Here is a 19375-nt window from a genome sequence, read left to right as displayed (position 1 = left end):
ACCTTATTTTTACTTTGTGCTGTTCTCAGAAGAGAACCTGAATGGTCAACACTACCTGCGTGCCAGTGGCAGGAGAAATCTTATTAGTTATGTATTGTATAAATTCACTATTTCCTGTATTCAGTAATTTGTTGTGCATGTTATGGGGTTTTTTTGGTGAATCTCCCCAATCAGTGTTTATTGTTGAAATAATAGTGTTGCTAAAAATCTCCATTTTTTTTAAAGAAACATACTGGTTTTCCTGGTTGAATAGATACACCATGTATGGTGAAAAGTCAAAAAACAAATAATAGAAACAAATATTAATTTTACATCTTTTATTTTTAAGTGTCATTTTTATGGGCCTGAATGCCTACTTAGGACTATCTTGGGTGTGTATTAAAGCTGCAGATTGTAACATTATGTGTTGGTCATGCATTGTCCTTGATTTAGATAGAAAGCTTGAATTACTATAGCCATAAAGCTATTTCTGAAGATAGTAGTTTTAAAACATCACAGCCTTCCAGTAGATATTAATAATTTATATTTTCCAGTACGAATAGTTTTATTGACTCTGTTCTCCAGAGAGAAAGATGCACTTAAACATCTTTTTACTAATTTTGGCTTCACTTGAGGCTAAGCCTTGAATGAAGTCATGATTTTATTCTCATGCCATGGACCTATATTCATTTCATTGGTGGCAATTGAATGTTGGCTCCTGCTGACCAAATTTGGTTTTGTTTATAGGGGCCTGTTTCATACACTCTTCCTCAAATACTTCTGCTAAAGAAAATAATAGGGTTTATGGTATTTTTGAGCTGCTGTTTAGTTTCTGCCATTTTCTTTCAGCTTCCCAGTAAAAAGAAGCCACAGAGTAACCTCTTCAAGAAGTGTTTTGGGCTACCAGAGATGCCTGTCAATTGCTAAGTTGCTACTAATAGCTATGCTAAATATTTATTTGGTATCTTAAAAATGTACACAGCCCTGTGAGAGTATTAGAGAATTGGGTTAATGGTGTTCTTCCTATTTTTAACATTTACTACAAAGATAAAACAAGGTATTATGGGAGTTTTTTGTGGTTCTGGTGTTTAAAAAAAGAGAAGAGAAAAGAGGGAAAAATACAAAGCCCATCAGCCCAAAATCTTTTGATTGGTTGCTTGTAAGTTGTCAGATGCAAAGAACTAAGCTCATACTGTAAGTTTTAAATTACTTGTTATTGAAGTTTGAAGAATGTGATTTGACCATTGTAGTATGAGGGGCTCCACACCAGTTTCCATGTTCTCCCTCACTGAAAACCTGGAGGCTTCTGGAGCTCCCAGATCTGTGTCAGCATTTCCGTAGGCATAGGAGAAGGTGGTATTCTTCCAGCTGTGCCTATTCTTGGGTGGATGTGACAAGACAGAGGCATCAGGTTAGACAAAATCATCTGCCAAGCTGGAATTTGAATGCTGAATTAAGGAGAGGAAAGTTGAAACAGTCTCCATTAGGGAACGTGCTGAGCATGCCTATTGTATAATGCTGCAGCAATACTAAAACGCAAATGGCTGTGGCTGTGCACAGACAGTTCTTTAATATCTCAGGATTTGGTGCATAATAAGCTAAGACCATTTTTTCATGCTACCTATGCATTCTTATTAAAAATATTTGTTAAGGCATCTTAAACATGTATACATAATTACATTTTACCTGTGCGTGACAAAAGAAAACCTATGTTAGAAGAACAACAGAATTTGCAGAGCTAAGCAGGAATAATTGGCAAATAGCATAATTTTTGCAGTCATATGCCTCTTTACTGTGTATTTATTTTGATATCCAAAGCAATGTATATTTACATTTCAGAGATGGCTGTTGAAGCTAAGAACTCATTTCACAAGGGTACTGCAAATGGTCTAACTGTATTAGGGCAGCATTCTGCTTCACAAATCAGTTCTGCTGAGAATCTGAGTGTATTAGTACAACTGATCTGCTTCTGCCGATTGTGCTGGCTTCTTCAAAGTGAGCTGAGCTAATGCAAATCCTTGGCTATATGTTCAGATACATAGCACAGATGAATTCCTGCTGCATGGTAATGCTCAACTTTGAGGACACCCATATTTTTTATATCTCCTGTATAACTGGCCTCCAGTGATCATGGCTGCATATGGCGCTGCTATTTCATTTGTATTTCTCTTAATCAGTGAACAAACTTAAAACTCAGTGGTTTTGGATCAGAGTCCAGCTTCTGTAGGAAAGGAGGAGTTTTTTTTCATAACCTTTCACTTAAGCCTTCAATCCTTTCTCATCTTTTTTTTTTTTTCCCCTCTCTCCAGTTTTACGTCTTCCATTGTGCTGTTATTCAGTCTTTATTGTCATTCTCAAAACCTGACTAAATTAGGGAAATTCTTATGCATTTAGGTAAATCTTTGACATTTGAAATACATCTCTACTAAAAATTTCAAGTCTTTTCCTTAAAGTTTTTGGGAGTGAGAGTGCTTTTCAACCATTGCAGTTGCAAGATTATTTTTAATCATTGTTATTTTTAACACAGATAAAACAGTTTATCTCTTTTCACTTTTTAGATATTTTGCCAAGTTTAAACATACACGAAGGTTCGTATGAAACTTTCAAAGGAGATGAGAAAAAATGGGCAAAAAGTGAGAGAATAAGAGCAAGCTCTTCATGTTCCCCTTTCCAGAAGAACATATTTAGAGGTCAGAATAGCCAGCATAATTGATTCCTGCCAGAGGCAGTATGAATTTATATCTTTACCCTTGACTTGACTTTTAGCCTATATTTATTTAGCCATTTAAATTGTTGTTGCCATTTCTTTTGACTGCCCCCTTGGCAGTCTCATTGTTGACACTTTCACTTCACTTCCTCCCTATTTGAAGTCATAATGATTGGAAATATTTTTGAAAGTAAGTGTGTAGGCTACAACTAAATACTGTGTCACTCTAATTTCAAGTGTTAATGTTTTCTCAATTCAAGCCGGCATTGTGTAGTGTAAGGTGTATTTCCTCATAGGGAGCTTCTGACTAAATATTTAAATTGTAATCTTGACATTACATTTGCTGTGATATGCAAACTTAATGTTTTAAAGAGGTAGTTAGGGGTGTTAAGAAAGCTGAGTTGACTTTTAAGGTGGCCAGAAGATAAATTAAAGGAATCTAGTAGCCTTTTATTGAAGGGGAGAGGGATCAATGTTCAGAAAAAGAATTTTGAAAATGGCCCAGCTATCATTCCCCAGAGATCCTATCATTTAATACAGCTGCTTTGGTTTTCAAACATTTCCTTTTTAAAGTGTTTTAGAATTGATCAAAATCCCATTGTGTTTGAAGACAAGGCAAAATCACAGTGCCAGCAGAGCTCGTTTGCTGATGCAGAGGTCCAGTAACATACTGTAGGGAGAAGTGTGTGTTTCTTAGCAGTGTCGAGACAGCTGTAAAATACTCTGCCCTTCCAATGAGACTCTTTGAGCAGGAATCCTTTTTTTTTTTTTTTTTCTTTTATGTAGTAAGGATAGGCTGTGGTCATTGAGGACTGTAGGTCTTTTGCCTCTGAGTAAAGCTTCAGGATTAGTCACTAAATCACATCTCCTTAATGAAATAAGCAGCAAGGCAATTAGAGGTTAGATGCTTGAAAGTTAAATGTTTTAATCCCAACATCTGGGTGGTTACCCTTCAGCATGGAAGCTGTTTGCTGTCGAAGCTCCTTATGGCCCGCAGTCACAGCCCACTGCCCGCTTCTGAAGGCAAGCTCATAAACCTTCCCTTTCTAGAAGAGAGCGTAGGTCACTCTTCCTCTTAAAACATCTTTCTTGTAAAGATCTGCTGCTGAATGGGTTTTCTGTAATTAACACAGTAGTTTAACAGCTAAGGAACTCACCAGGATGCTGGAGAGCTGAGTCTGTTGTTCAGTAATAACTGAACTATAAGCTATAGCTTAGCGGAGAGCACCCTTGTCCTTTGCTTAGGTGAAGACTGTTTCACTGTATATACTGAAAATAATGCCAAGATTCATAGTCCAAAGAGAGTGCACAGGTAGCATGCCAAGTGCTGTACTGCATTAACCAGCCTTCAGGTACAGAAGCAGTCACTCATGGGTTTAGGCCGAGCCCAACCATTCTGTCCCTTTTCCTTCTCAACATGCTCTGCACTCATACTCCATTTTCCTTTTGTTCTTAGACACCTTGCTTGGAAGAACACCAAGTTTCAGGCTTCCAGGGAGACCTGGACATGAAGTTATTCAGGCATGTCAAATATCTGTAACTTCTGGGTATGTGCAGAAGCAGCCTTTAGGCTAAGGGAACTTCAAAGTGAGAAAGTGAGATGCTGAAAAAGTTCAGATGCCTTTGAAGAAGACAGTTTGGTGACAGGTGGGCCAAGCCTTCTAGGAAAGGGGTTTTGATCTGAGAACTGGTCAAATATGAGGGCATTGGAATAATTTAAAAGTTACTGATTTCTTAATTGAAAGCAGCTGTTTCTCAGTCAACAGGCAGTAATCAACCATTTGTATGCCCCTGTGCCCTTGCAGGGTGTAGGCTGAGCAGGTGTAACTGTGACATGGCAATGGGTGCCTGTGGAGATTGCATGTCACTCCCCTTGCTTTGTTTTCTGGCCCTAGGGAATCTGGACCAGTTCCCAGAGCAGACTCAAGAGAGCTTTATCAGGGACCATTGCTCCCTGTACGTTACTCTCAAGAGTTGGATACCTTTTGATGGGAACCCATGTCTTGTTCTGGGAATCGTTAACTCATAATTGGAAAGAATCTGTTTGAATAGTAACTGAGTACACAAGTGTTTTCAGACCTGCACAGTGTTTTGCTCACTTTTTCTCCCTTGTTCTGGCTGATGAACACTGCAGTTACCACATTAAAATTGGAACAGTGTTAGGAAGAGGCTGTGATGCTTTGGGGACTTCCCTAGAGAGGCAGGCTGTTAAGGTTTGCACAGCTGTGAGATTGAGAGCGTAGGCAACAACATGCCGGGTGCTTTCTGGCAACTGCAGCAGTCAGGCAGGCTCCTCAGCTTTGGGATGAGTAACTTGATGCTGCTCTTCCATTTGTGTCTCCATCTCCATTCCCTCCCTGCACACCTCCACAAGTACAAAGACATTTCCTAATTCCATATGGGATCAGCAGATGCACTGTACCTCCCTTGTAATATAATTACTATTGGCAATTGAAACAGAAATATCACTGTACAAGAGCAGGAAGAGCTCAGTGACTTCTCTTCAGCTATTTCCACTTTGTGGGGAGAACCTGTATGCATGGAGTTCTATCTAGTACAGCATGCTGCTAGACACTGGCATGCTTCAGCTGCTGTTTACTGTCCAAAATACCGTAAAGACTGAAACTGCTGTGATTTTGAAGGATCTATGGCTATAGTTTTGGGAGATGTGTTTTGTTGTGGGCTTTTTCTCCCCATAAACTACTATGAAACTTGTTGCCTCAGGAGAGCAAGTCAAATGAATTTATAAGAGGCTGTGCACTGTCGTATAGCAATGTTTCAACTTTATGCTTAGGGGAGATTGACTGCAAGGATGAGGAAGCAGTCATGTATCTGCAGTGGTTGTGACTGGATTTCTCATCCCGTTGCTTTCCACTGAAGCATTAAATACTGACTACTGCTGGAGACAGGATATTAAACTTGGTGCAATCACGTATGTGCTGCTTGGAGCTTTTGCTTCCTAAGAGGTGAATGAACTCCCTTATTATAAAACTTCTGTTCTAGTCCTTGTAATTAAATAATATCATAAAAATATTGTATAATGTATACTTAATTTCTAGTTTTGACTTAAAAAGGCAAGTTTAAACCTGCCCATAACTCCCTCCTGCTGTGCTTAGGACCTGGCAGACAATGTAAAATGCTTTGTCAGCAAAGCAAAACAAGTAATTAGAACTAACTTCCTGTTGCACTGAGATGAAACCATGATATTCTTGCCACCTCAGTCCCAAGATTTCCTATAGACATACTTCAATGTTTGCCGAATTATGTTTTTGAATTAGTGCTACAGATTCTGTAACCTGCTGAGCCCCTCAGTTTTTAATTTTTTTGTTTTGTAGCTCTCAGTTTCATATACCCACCCTTATCCTGTTCTAGCTTCGTATCAGGCCAAAAGTTGGTTGCAAACCTCTTCACACTGTCACTGTGTTTTCTCCAGGAAGGAGGCTGGTGTTGAGGCTTGAAAGGACCTATAGGATGCCTAGGAGACATCGAAACTACTTGCTACTAGACCAAGTGTGAGCAAAGATACCAGAGGATCTACTGAAGTGCTGTGCTTACAGGGTCAGAACATAGCAGCTACATCACTGAGATGAGACTATCTCTATATTAAATAAAAAGATAAAAGAGGTGCAGGCTAAGGACAGCATTCTCTGGCTTCGGCTGCCAAGTGGCAGGGTACAGGTCTTGTCCACAGTGGCTAAGCTGTCAGCCCTCTGCCAAAACCCGGGTGCTGTCATCCAGCCTGCCTGCTGGGAGTGGTTCTGGCACCTGCTTCATCCTGCGTTATCCAGGAGCGTGCAAGGTGACCTGGGCCAAAACTCTGAAATGTGCTAATTGTTAAACCGTATGGCCAGTGCTGGAGTCTCTGCCTTAACTTTGCCTTACTGACCAGTCATTTAGCCCAGCATATGTTAGCTTCCTGAAGTTTTTAATTTTTTTAAACATAAAACCATAGAAATGTTGGCTGGAAGGTGGCTCTGGAGGTTATCTAGTCCAACTTCCTTGATGGAGCAGAATGCAGCTGGCTCAGAATTAATGAGTCCTAAAGGTAGCTGCAGGGATTTCAAAAGTTCTGTTTCAGTGAGGAATAGAAATTTCTTTTTTCTTTCTTCTTTTTTTCTTTTTTTTTTTTTTCCTTGCTTTCAGTGGGATTTGGCAGAACCCCTGTGGTAAGTCCGTAGCACTAGGTTGTGTGTCTTACTTGGCGAGTCTACCATGTCATCAATCCTAGACAAACTTTTTGCCTGGATTAGCTATCGGCACTGCTTGCCTCTGCAGTGCGGCGGGTGGCATGGTGGCAGCTGCATGTCCTCCTTGATCTCCCCTCAGTTAGTTAAGGGTACACTTTCTCCTTAATTACGTGCAATTCATCTTCTACTTCTACCTCTGCTGCTAAATTTCTGCTCGAACACTTTGTTTTATAATCTTCTTCTCAACCTCTGGACTCTCATTTCTTAATGTGGGAAGGAGAGAGTTTGGGAGGCAATTGGTGCCTCTGACTGGACTGGGGAATTTCTGAATTCCAGGCATTTATTGAGCACTATATTGGTATATGGTCTTATGACTGCATTGTCTTTTATCTGTCCATAATATTGGAATTACCAGATGGATTTCTTATAGGGGTGAGGTGAACACTGATTAGATCACATGTATTTGGCAATGGGAACTGTAGTGTTCAGGATGATTTCTTCTTATTTAATTTCATCCCTGATTGTGAACATTCCTTCCTCCTGTGGCAGCCAAGGGAGGGACCAAGTGAGGATGTTTGAAGAGAAATTCCCATTTTTTCCTTGTTTGAAATTTCGCAACATAACCTAGAAATCAGGGATGCTATTGACATAAAAATGGGAAAAATACTCCTGAAAGCAACGTACACATTATTCTAGCAAAATAACCATCTCCCTACATGTCAAGTTAGAGTATGACTTAGGATTTTTTTTTCCTTTTCTATAGTTTCACTGCCTCCTTATTAATTATATCTAATTTCATACTAAATGGTTATTCAAGACTAGAAGTGGCATCTTATTGGTACTTCTAAGTAAAAATGACTTTGGAGGTTATGACTGCGTATTCTGCAGTTGGATGTTTCAGTGCCTCATTGCCTCTGTTCCTGTTACAGGTGCATGTGACAGCATTGCAGCGATGAGTGGAATTTTAAAGAGGAAGTTTGAAGAAGTTGATGGCTCCTCACCTTGTTCCTCTGTGCGGGAATCAGATGATGACATTTCTAGCAGTGAAAGCGCTGACAGTGGTGATAGTGTCAATCCATCCACTTCCAGTCATTTTACCCGTAAGTACTGAAGTGGTGTATCTAAAGAATTCTTCCTGTTCTTCAAAATAAAATAAATTTTATGGTTAGATAAACATGATAATTTTAAATTGAACAGATGATAAAATGGACTGTGTGGTGTTCAGTTTGCTCAGAATGATGTAGCAAACTTGCATCCTTTTGCCTTCTTGTAACTATATAAAAATTAGGTGTAAAAATCTGAAGTCACTTGGAAGTCCCTACCTGTTTGCCGTTTGAATTATGTAGCTGTTTGTAGTTAACGTTGGGAGTTGTGCTTAAGGTGTCTCAAACAGGTACTGTAGGGAAGGTGCTTTAGGTAAGTTTGTTTATTTTCCTTAGGTAAGTGTAGTGCAGCTGGCAGCTATCTGCAGTATTGTATTGGTGAGAGTTCTTCTCCAAAGAAAATCATAAGCTTTCTTTTATTTGGAATTGAGGAACATTGTGTATGGGACACATTATTGCAATAGTTTCTATCCTTCATGTCGGGGAGGGTATGTCTGTACTAGGCAATGTGTGTACCAATAAGAATTTGGTTTTAAGTTAGCAAAGCTATATGTGCAGCATATATATCTAGGAAGAATGAATTTACAGCTTATATTTGTAGCTTATGATATTCGTTTCAGGTGATTATACTGTTTTAATAGTGAACTGCATGTTTTAAAAAGCAGGGGTTTGCCTCCTTGAACTCTCTTGCATATAGATCTCTCCACTGGAGTTAGTGGCTATAAAGCTGTTTTCTTAAGACTGTGGGCCAAGGAGTAGGTGAGGCTCCTCATCACTGCCCATAAACAATGTGATCTTTATAACTATGTGGTTTAGATTGCATGTAGAAATCATTGTTTGTAGCATGTGATGTGAATGTTCTTGTAACCAATTTGTCTACCAAATGCTGCTGTGCAGTTTGAGCTAGGGTTTGGATGCGAGGGTCCAAATCCTCTGCTCTAGTATGGAGCATTCCTGTGCAAAGGGTTACACAGCCACAACTTTGCAAATGTGTTTACGTGTAACAATCTTGACGTGGTAAATTACATTTAAGATGCAGTACTAGTAGGGGACCTATTTTATTGAAATGCCACAAAGGAGTAAGTGACCCAGTAAATGTCTTTGGTAGTGTTAAGAAATAGCTTGGTGACAATATTAGCTTTTGCATCTGTTTAAGGACTTAGATGATTATTCATCATAGACTGAAAGCAGTCCTTTTACATCAAACAGTCATTGCCACCCACACAGAAGACAGCAATTTTATTGTGAATACACAGATAATGCAAAGAAGGGTCATAATTCAGGGGAGAAACGTGGAAGTTGTAATATGTGCATGTAACAATAAGCTTTGGTTGTAGTTGACACAATAAATAATTTAGGTTTTGAATAAAATATGTAAGGGAAACTATAGCATTTCAGTGTTATAATTAATGATGCATATAACTGACATATTTGTGGCCAGAGTAATAAATGTGTATCTGTGCGCGCACTCACGCACACACATATCTATAGAAACTGTACATATTACATTTTATTAAATACGTACATATATCAGTTGGCGATACAGAAATAGAAAGAATACATTGTTTGCATGTGCATTGATACTACTTTTTAAAAAGTATTGTCTTTAATATAGATGCAGCAGCCTGAATTCCAAGAAATCAATACGGAATAATCCTAGTATTACGTAAGGCTGGTTTGGGAAGAAAAGAACCAAACAGATGGCCTTGGTGCTACATTTGAATAAGCAAATCTCACGGTCCTCAAGGAAAAGCCTTTTGGAGAGTAGTTTCTGTGCCACTAGAACGTGGCATCTTTCAGCGTCTAACATTCTGCTTTGTTTGCTCTTACTGTAATACAGCATACTTGCAGGAGCTTGATAAAGGTGATAATTTTTTAATGGTAAGAAAATAGAGGATATTGATGCTCAGACGAAGTATGGAATGGAAAAGTGGTTTTATCTTGCATCCAGACTCTCTTCCAGTGAGCAACATTATTTTGTAACTTTACCAAGTACACTCCATGTTGCACTTGGTGGGGAAGTCAGATTTTGTTAATTTGTTGCTAAAATGCTGCAAGTGAGATTTTGCACCTTCTTCTTTCTTAATATTAAAGCATATCAGTTACTTACATGTTTACACAATCAACATCTACCAATTGAGCAGTGTTACAAAAATCACTAGTTAGCTAGCCTGAGGCACATCTGCTAGTTGTAAGATTAACTCTGCACTAAAAAGGTGAGTCTTAGTGGTGATATATGATGGTAAAAGTTAGTATGTTTGCAATAAAAATTAATCATGTTTATATTTAAAATAAACGCAAAGCAGTAAATATACTTTACAGATGCTGAAAGATGTTTTTAATTTGATAACTACCTCTAGAAAAAACAGGATTTTTTTTTCAGATTGGATTTTTATTTTGTGTTATCTTCTCACATTTTCTTGAGTCTTCATGTGCTTTGATTTGGGAAAGAATGTTTTAATTGGACAATTGGTGAAATTTTTATACACACAGTCTTTTCATTTTGGTTTGTATTGGTTGACATCATTTGCGTGTGTGATGTTCGATGCTCTTCAGGGCAGAAGCACTTTTATTTGTATGTACTTAGATTTTTTTTTTTTTTTTAGCTTCTAGGGGTTTTTAAAGACTTATTTAAAAAAGCTGATTTTGAGTTCTAGGAATTGATAAAAAATGAACTGATCCTACTGAGGTACTTGGCCCTGTCTTGTCAAAGCAGAGTATGTGGAAATTGTCAGTGTTCGTATCTCATGAATACAGGTGTCTTACAGAGCAAGTAAGTGATGCTCACTTGAAATCTACATGCAGATGTGTTGTACAATAACAAAACTGTTAACAGTGTATGTTGGAAGGTGTCTTGTTCATTCTTTAAACACAGTCATCTCCCAAAATGAAATAGCTTTCCTATATTGAATATTTGAATCAGTACTTTTAAGGGCATATGAAAGGTAGAGTTCTGTGAGACTTTTTCAATACACAGACTGAAAAGAGCCAGTGCAGAAGAAAGGCTGGCCTGATTTCTTCCCTGTGTTACATGCCCGAGTACCTCCTTGATGGGAGTTATCTTTCTAAGCCATTTCCTGACACTGTGTACCATTTTCTTTTCTCTTTTTGTGAGACTGTTAGATCCTGTGTACTGTCTTCCTTCTGGTCCATTTTCCTGTAAGTAAATCTGAAGTTCAGTATAAACTCTGTTTTACTGACTGAAAATGTGCAGGTCGTGGGTGACTTGTAGTCGACATCGAGATTTATATGTTAATTCTTTAACTGAGCTTTTAAAAGAAGCCTAATGTGTCCCTCTAAGTCTAATTTTTTTCTTTCTAATTGACCTGACAGAGAATTTTTTAATCACTTGCAGCTACAACTCTTTCAGTGCTTCAGCAAGCAGGCAGTTCGTGTAGAAATCTATCTAGAATATCAGATGCATCTCAGTATTTACACAACCCTTGAAACAGTATGTGTTGGGTCAGATAAACAAGAACCTTTCAGCTCTCCTGCTCCATTAGCCTTAAGGTCAGTTTAACCTGCCAGGTAAATGAGGCACACAGCTGCTCTGGATCATTCAGGTGGAGCAGAACCACCAGAAGATAGGTTTGATCTCAACAATTAACCCTGTAGTGTGATACCAGAAAATACATGACTGAGATGTTCCTAAGTGCTATTCTATGTGACTACTACACAGGGATAGGTACAGAGTTTCTTTAACAATATATCCATTTAAATAAATCAAGATAGCAACAACAACATAACTCCCTAGCCTAACTTACAGATGTCTTTTTCTGGGTCAGGAAATGAAATTACCATCCATAAAGCATAGGCAACTTTTAGCAGGTTCATAACCAAAAAATAAACGAATGTAGTATTTTCTTGGTCAGGTATTCACACACATCTGCACATTTTTAAATCTCTTACCAAATGGTCATGGAGTGCCTTCATTACCACTGATGGATATAATCCCTAGCATCTTTTTTACTTAGTTTTCTCAGTCTATTGAGGTCCTTTCATTTTGATTCAGCAAGCCGTTAGTCACACCACAGATTTACCTTAATGGATGCCAAAGCATATTACTAACCAGTGCACATGCCTGTCCCATTTCACAGCCCCTCCTCCATATCAGAAAGAAGGATGTTCATCTTCGAGTAGCAGTCCAAGTATGCATAAACAGTGTTAGTCAGGACTTAAGAGTATTTGTTCCCTTTTTCCTTAGAGGTACATAGAATACAGGGTGGGTGCACACCCAATGCCATTTCCTATAAATTGCCCTGTTGAGCTAGGGCACCCCACTGCTGTGTTTCATCAGCTCCACAGCAAGTTGTCTTTGGCATTGCCGTCAGTACAACGCCGTGACGGTTCCTACGACTGTGTGTGCTGAGGGACACCAGGTTCCATGCTCCAGCTCAGGCGTGAGGAATTCATCCTGCCTTGTAGAGGTACCCGGCCCTAAATGCTTAATCTGTTTTTCTGGTAAAGAAAAATACCCAAATTTAAGTGGTATAATTGCATGCAATTGAAAGACCTGGGAAGACTTCATGAAGTCCCGTCTTTTGTGCTTTGGTGCTGGTAAAAACTCCCCATACCACATTAATCACAGATGCATCTCTTAAGAGATGTACTTTGAGGAGCTGCTGCTTTCCTCTGCCATTTCAACTTCAATGTAGTGAAGTTGAAGCTTCCAGCGTAATGCCTTTTTTGCAGAGGCTTCTCTTCTTCACCTGCAGAGCCAGGTGGAGTCTCCACCACCAGCTCATCTGACAAGGTGATCTTCATCAACAGGAGGTAGAACCATCGCACAGCCTAGTTGACATCCTTGATCAGTTATCTGAATCTCGCTGTTAGCAAGGTTATCCTGCAGCCAGACACAATCATAGGTCCTGTCATTATGCTAATTAGGGTACTGTCTTTAAGAGTATTGGATGCCTCAGGTTCATTATGAATGTGGCTGATCAGTGAAGGTTCTGAGAATCTGGAGTAAGGATGATTGTAGAAGGAGTTTTAAAGAAATGTGAAGAGGGGTTAGGAGGTAGGTTCCCACTGGTTTTTAGAAGGAATTGTGCAACTAATTCTGTTTCTATATTTTTGAAAATTTCTCTCCTATAAATTAGCACATTTCATATACTATACAAACAGGGACAGTTTTTGCCTTACATGATGTTTTTGTTGGCTTAGATAACATTTTTTTTGTTGAAGATGTTCATGACAGATACGCAAAATATGTTTGCAAATGCAAAGTCACGGACAGCTAAATAGGAAGTTGTGTTTGTATCAAATGGCTATTCACAGAAGTTACCCATAAGATGGGACAAAGGATTGCCTCTAGTGTCTCAGGGGAGTTCCGCAAATACAGCTGTTATGCATGGGTGTTCCTGCAAGGATCCGTGGTAGCGGCTTTCCTCCTCACACTGTTCGAAGCTGGGGCCAAGGTCAGAAATAATCATCTATGAAACAGCAGCTGGCATTTAGAGTATACGGTGAGGTAGAGAGCAGTTAACTGTCTCCACTTTTCCCTGCAGGCTGACAGTATTCGCAGAATGAAGAAACTGGACTACTATGATGATTGTCACAGAAAAGTGTTCTGGAGATAGAGGGTGCTGAGGAAGTAAACTTAAAGCTTTCTCTGAAAGTTCAGCAGTAAAATTCCAGCTTTTAGCATGCATCTCAAGAATTTACCATTTCTGTGAGATCTTAGATAAAACTCTGACTGTGAGGTAAAATGTTTAACTAAAGTACAAATGAAAAACCTCTCCTATTCATGTCAAACTTGTCCATGAGCTAGTATTTTTCAAAAACCTTTTCAAATGTGACATAAATAAATCTAGCATTAGGCAAGCATTCCTGTCGAGCCCCTCCTGTGAGGTGAATTTAGATTTGGCTTTACCCAAGAGGAAGACACCAGAAGGATGGAGCAGTGAAATGCTACTAGGGTAAGTGTTACTGTTCTGCAGGATTGTTCCTGTCCTGTCTAATTTCCACTACTCAATTTACGCCTTTCTGAGCCTGCAGTTCCCTTCAAGACTTCCAGATTCAAATTTATTTTAGAAAATACCTCCCTGCCCTCAAGTCCACACGCTTCTTTGGGAGAGTATATCATATGTCACAGCATTTCCTCTTAATGTGGATTTTCATCGTGTAGGAAAAGTGTTTCGTTATTAAGCGTTTAAAATTTGTAAGTGTATGGAGACTCTTAGAAAAATATCTTTCAGGAGGCAGTGGGGTAGAAGGAGAGATACGAGGCAGAGGTAGAAGCAATTTCTGGAATATGACCTTTTTGCAAGGTTTTGTTTTCTGTGAAGACTGCAAAGCGCGCTGGCTTTTATAAGTGATATTCTGGCCTGGATTGCCATGACGTTCTAGGCTTTGCTGTTCTGTGGTGTTAGATTTGATGGAACACTGCATGGGAAAGTCATGGAGCAGGTGGAGAATAGTGTTAATCGTTGTTGCCATCGTGGTTTATATGGTACTAAGAGTACATAAATAGCAGACAAATGGGTAGTAGAGTATAAAAAAAAAGCAGCATTTCTTCCAGTCTAAGATAGAACTTAAATCCAAAAGGCTGCCTCATACCTGTTTTTTCCAGCCTTTTGAAATTTTCATGTGTCTAAGATACTTCTGCACTAGTGACAATGAATTGCTTTGCCCTTATTGATGCAAGAGTGTTAGTAATCTGCCAGGTAGCCATATGGTTCACATTTATTTTAATGTGTCTTTGACATCAGGAGAAGAGCTGAGACAGCAGAAGAAAGTGCTTATGTCTTGGAGTTCAGCCAGAACTGAGATTATTTATGTTTCGTAATCAAAGAACTACCAGTTTTTACAGTAAAAAATGTTTTAAAAACATGATGGGCTTAAGATGTCATTCCTAGCAGGATTTTGTAAATTTAGGAAGCAGGCTTTGCATTTCATAGACAAATACAGCCGCAGCGCGATCTTTTCCCAGGTGTGGGGGGTTTGATTCTGTTTTCGCTGTTAAACACGCAGAAGGAAACACTCCTGTCTTTCACAGGTTTCACACTGATGTAGCTCCACTGCCCAGAGACCATAACGAGCATGTTCAAAGGCAAATGAAAAGTGCAGCTGTATAGTGCATATATACACTACGTATATGAGAGCAATTCAGAAAAACTTTGTTTCGGTCTGCCAGCATGTTATTGCTGTTGCTTACCTATTTCATCAGTTCTAATTTATTCATATACAGATGAGACTTGGATGACTCTCTTAAGGATACACTGGACTGCTAGTGTAAATACTGATTTTTCCCCTTTGGAAAACTACTTTTCTTGGCATTTGGGAGTAGGATGGGCCCATGATGACATTTGTTACCAAGACATTATAAATAAATGTGATAAAACCTGAATTTTTCAAATGTGGGAAGAGTTGGCGGCTTTGTGTCTTTCATTTTTCACAAATTCACAAATAGGTAAGTAGTGGTTGTTCTCAGGGGAGAGAGCAGAAAATACAGCTTGAGGTGGAGCAGGAAGGGGCAGCACCAGCAGCAGCAGTTTACACCAGCTGCGGGAGGAGGCAGTGGCTGGGGATGTTGGGTGCAGGTGGCACCCACCAGTGTCTTCCCCCTGCACCTCTCTGGGCTGGGACTTCCTGGCATGGTTGGTTCCCGTGGGTGGGAAGGGCCAGCAGATAAACAGTGCACCCCCACGTGCAGAGGTCAGCGGGAATCCCCTCAGCTTCCCCCTTTCCACTCCATGCTTTGAAAATATCTCAGTGTGTGGGGTAGGGAGAGCAATGAACAGCGCACAATTTCAGAAGCTGCTGATACGTAGCTTTGAGTAACCTGGGGGAAATGAGCTAGTGATAAAATTCTTCAGTCTCCCGATAATACATAAAATGAAAAATGCATTTTATTTTCAATAGAGAGGGTCAGTGCAAAAATTTTTATAATTATGAGCCTGGTGGTATTAATAAGGTGATGGCAACCATTATTTGAAGCTAACTTAGCAGCAGGACTTGGTGGTTTTTTTCCATATAACTACAACACTGAGCAGACAGACTCTAACCATAGTATTCTAGTGACATTAAAATATATTATGAAAATATTGACAGCGATTTGTTACCAATGTGTTTATTGCTACATCTTTCTTCACCCTTGTCTCTTCACGCATTCCTCTAGACATATGTTTAAACTTTTCTGCCATATAAATTATTTCATTCTCTTTTATTAACTATTGATGAATAAAGGCCCTTCTTTATTTTCTAACCTCATGTGACTTGAATGGTTCTCATTTTTCTTACCCTCTTCTTTGAGGAGTCTTTTTCCAAACCCAGAAAGTATTTCCTCACTTGCTATGTTTGTTTGGTGGCAGAATTTCCAGCACAAATCAATACTTTGTACAACATACTTTAGCCAGGATGAATCTGACAGGGAAGTTTTATTGTCAAATGCTATTCGTAATATTTGCCCTTCTCCCATTAATCGTTATTGTGATGGAGATTTATGCAACACAGCAGCGTAAGCAAGAAAGAACAGCAGCCGTGGAAGCTATTTTACAGAACAGTTTTATTTTTTTAAGGTTATTGTTATTTTCATGATAGCTGTATTTTATTTTTTTTTACATTGACAGTTTCTTCAGTTTTGACTTTAAAGTTTTATTTTTAGAGTATCGTTGAAAAAGGAATTAGTGGGGCCTCCTGTTTCATGCAGAGAAACAGGACACACTGTGTGTGGAAAAAGCCATTTAATGCATTTGATCAAGTACCTATAAGCTTAAAAAAAATATCTGAGGACCACTTAGTCTTTCTGCTAAACCATCTTGTATGCCATTACTGTTAGCTGCTTTTTCATAGATAAAATGTTACCATTTTAAATTGAAACAAATTTAATAAAACTGATGGTAATAAAAGCTATGACTTAGTGTCCCAATGTAGGAGATAGTCCTCAACTATGTGTATAATTTATCACCTCTGGGAACACCCATAATGATGTTTGTATGTTCTGTTTTTAATCTTTTGACAGTTGATCTCCCCGTGTTAGGTAAGACAGGCTTACTGAGTCAAGCCTTAATCTGGGTAATTTGGAGGGGTAGTAGCATGGGAGGTGGTAATGTGTAGAAACAGCTTGTCTCGAATGAGACAAAGCTTGTTTCATGTCGGTGTGTAGCCTTATGAACAAATCACTGAAATCTCAATTTCTTGAATGACTGCTGAACAATTCTCTCTTTTCTGTACGACAGTCAACGACTGAAAAAGGACCTTATTGAAACATTGAAAACAGAAGGGCTATAATAAAAAACTTTGGCATTGTGCCATTCTGCAGGTCATAGAGGTGTTCTTACATTTTGGAAACCTTTGAGATTCCTTGTATGTTCAGTAGCTAGAGAAGTGCATAAGCCAGGAATTGTGCATAAAGAGAAAAGGCAGAAATATCATATGTAGTCATGAAATAAATTCTAACTGCTGTGGATAAAGAAGATTGTTATGAGGGAGAGAGGTTAATAACTGAGAAAAAGATGAATAAACACATCCTGCTGTGTACGTGTGCAGGCAGATGATGAACAACCATAGCAAAAGGGTAAGCACAAAGAGCAGGTTGTGTTTCCAGGATAGGTTAGCCGTGCTTGGGTTAAGCAAGTGTTTGCTGTTAAAAGTTTTCCTTTAGTTCTTTTGGCCTCACCTTTAGGAATTTTATTAACAGACAGTTGCCAGTTTTGTCATAGACAGTCTGTGGTGCAGGTGACCTGTGCTGTGGCTGTTGGCTTGGGTCAAGTCCTGCATGAATGGGGCTGTGCTGTGTCCAGCTACAGCCCTGAATCTGCAGCAGCTGCTTGTGCATGGCAAGGAGCTGCTGAGCCCACAGGACCTGACCTGAGTCCGTGAGGAGGCAGCCCAGTTGCAAGCACGTTATTAACTGGGGCTCTGCTCTGCCAAAGCCAGAAACTGAGACGTTCCAATGTCAATGCCAAAAATCAAAATTTCAGCAGTTAATATTATTTCAGATGAGGAATTCTGACAGTGCTGTTTGAAGATATCTATGTCCGAAGACCTTCTTTTCTAAGAGATAATTCCATAGCAGTAGTTATGTTCTTAATAATGTAATCTTTCCCTCTGATAATTGATATATATGTTTTTGCATTACAGTACTTATTGTATCTGTCAAAAATATTTAATTCCACATAATCTTGAAACATGAAACTAAAAATTATATTAATTGTTTAAATGCCTGAGAATGGAATAATTTTTTTTCCTTCCATGGAATATATCAGACTTGTAATGGTACATAAATGTGTTAAAGATTGTGTGTGATCCACAGGACAATTTTAGGTGATGATGAGTATTCCTTTTCCCTCTGGCATCCTCGCTCGCCATGAACTGCTCGACCCAAGATGGTGGCATTCATTTTGAAAAACCACCTTCTAATTCCTGTTGATGGTGTTTGTCCAGCAGATGCTAAACCAACACATCTCTGCCTAGCAGACTCTGCCTGGAGTCCATACCACTGTTTTTGTGCAGAACAGATGATAGTGGCATCCACTGATACCACTTGTTGCACAGGCAGATGGCACATAAATATTTTCCTGAGAGTGGCCAAGCAAGGAAGCAGTTACTAGATCTCTTCTGGAAAGTGTGTTGTTTACACTCTTTGGGTAAATTTTTATGTTATGAGCTTTTGTTTCCCTGCAAAACCTTTGAAACTGACTCCAAAGAGGCATGCAAGCCATGCACAATCTGTGTTGCTTATTCCAAAAGGAGCTTACTAATTGATGAATGTCAGTAAATTTTGTCCAGGCATATGTTCATGCTTTCTGATATATCAGAAAAATATGTATTTTGTATGTCCTTCTGCTCTGTCTTGGGCTAAGCAGTGTCCTTAGCAGTAATTACAACTGCTTTGAACATGCTATTTAAGGTACAGTGCATGCAAAATAACATATGCCCCTGACTCTTGATAAGATGATCAGAGAATCTGAGTTCTGGTTGGCTTGAAGCAAAAGTACTGAATGAGTTATAGAACACTTTGTCCTTGATGTTGGAAAACATTCAACGTTCCTGTTCAATATCTAATAATAATTCTTTTGAGATCACATTAAGGCAGCCCTCCGCTCAGAGATTTCAGGAAGTGTAGTGGAGGAAGAACACAGCCCCTTTACAGTGCCAACTGTGTTTCCTTTTGTGTCCTTTGTTACTGAGGTGGTCACAATTCTCTAGTCCCCTCACTGACATCTCTAATCTATGCTTTTGTGTAGTCAAATAAAATCCTGTCATCTTTTGCAGTTCCTGCCTGATCTGTTCTTCTAAACATCATTTTCATAAATATGAATATATTCTGACTACTTCCCAGCCGTACTGTAGAAGAGATGACATAGAGTTATTCACCGTATTTAGGAAAAATAATACTATTTCAATGTTTTATGGATCCCCAAATAGCTTAATGATTACGTCAGTAGGGCATACTG

General features: G+C 39.1%; 1 protein-coding gene across 16 annotated transcripts in view; it reads left to right on the top strand.

Annotated features, from left to right (window-relative positions):
• CSRNP3 (cysteine and serine rich nuclear protein 3) overlaps positions 1-19375 on the top strand; it is a 106315-nt gene that overhangs the window by 70125 nt on the left and 16815 nt on the right. For 13 of the 16 annotated variants that reach the window (XM_075756774.1, XM_075756765.1, XM_075756767.1 and 10 more), the window contains one exon: positions 7803-7973. The exons of 1 other annotated variant lie outside the window; for it this stretch is intronic. In XM_075756774.1, the coding sequence (XP_075612889.1) occupies positions 7826-7973 (148 nt within the window). In that variant the 5' untranslated portion in view covers positions 7803-7825. Of the gene's footprint in view, positions 1-5541; positions 5653-6119; positions 6245-7802; positions 7974-19375 lie in introns of those variants that run through there. 2 more of the 16 variants (XM_075756775.1, XM_075756779.1) reach the window with 2 other exon arrangements.

The sequence above is a fragment of the Balearica regulorum genome, chromosome 6 (genome assembly GCF_011004875.1).
Source record: "Balearica regulorum gibbericeps isolate bBalReg1 chromosome 6, bBalReg1.pri, whole genome shotgun sequence".
Lineage (NCBI taxonomy): Eukaryota > Metazoa > Chordata > Aves > Gruiformes > Gruidae > Balearica > Balearica regulorum.
The sequence above is the reverse complement of the archived record's forward strand: the minus strand, read 5'-3'. Positions and strand labels throughout refer to the sequence as shown.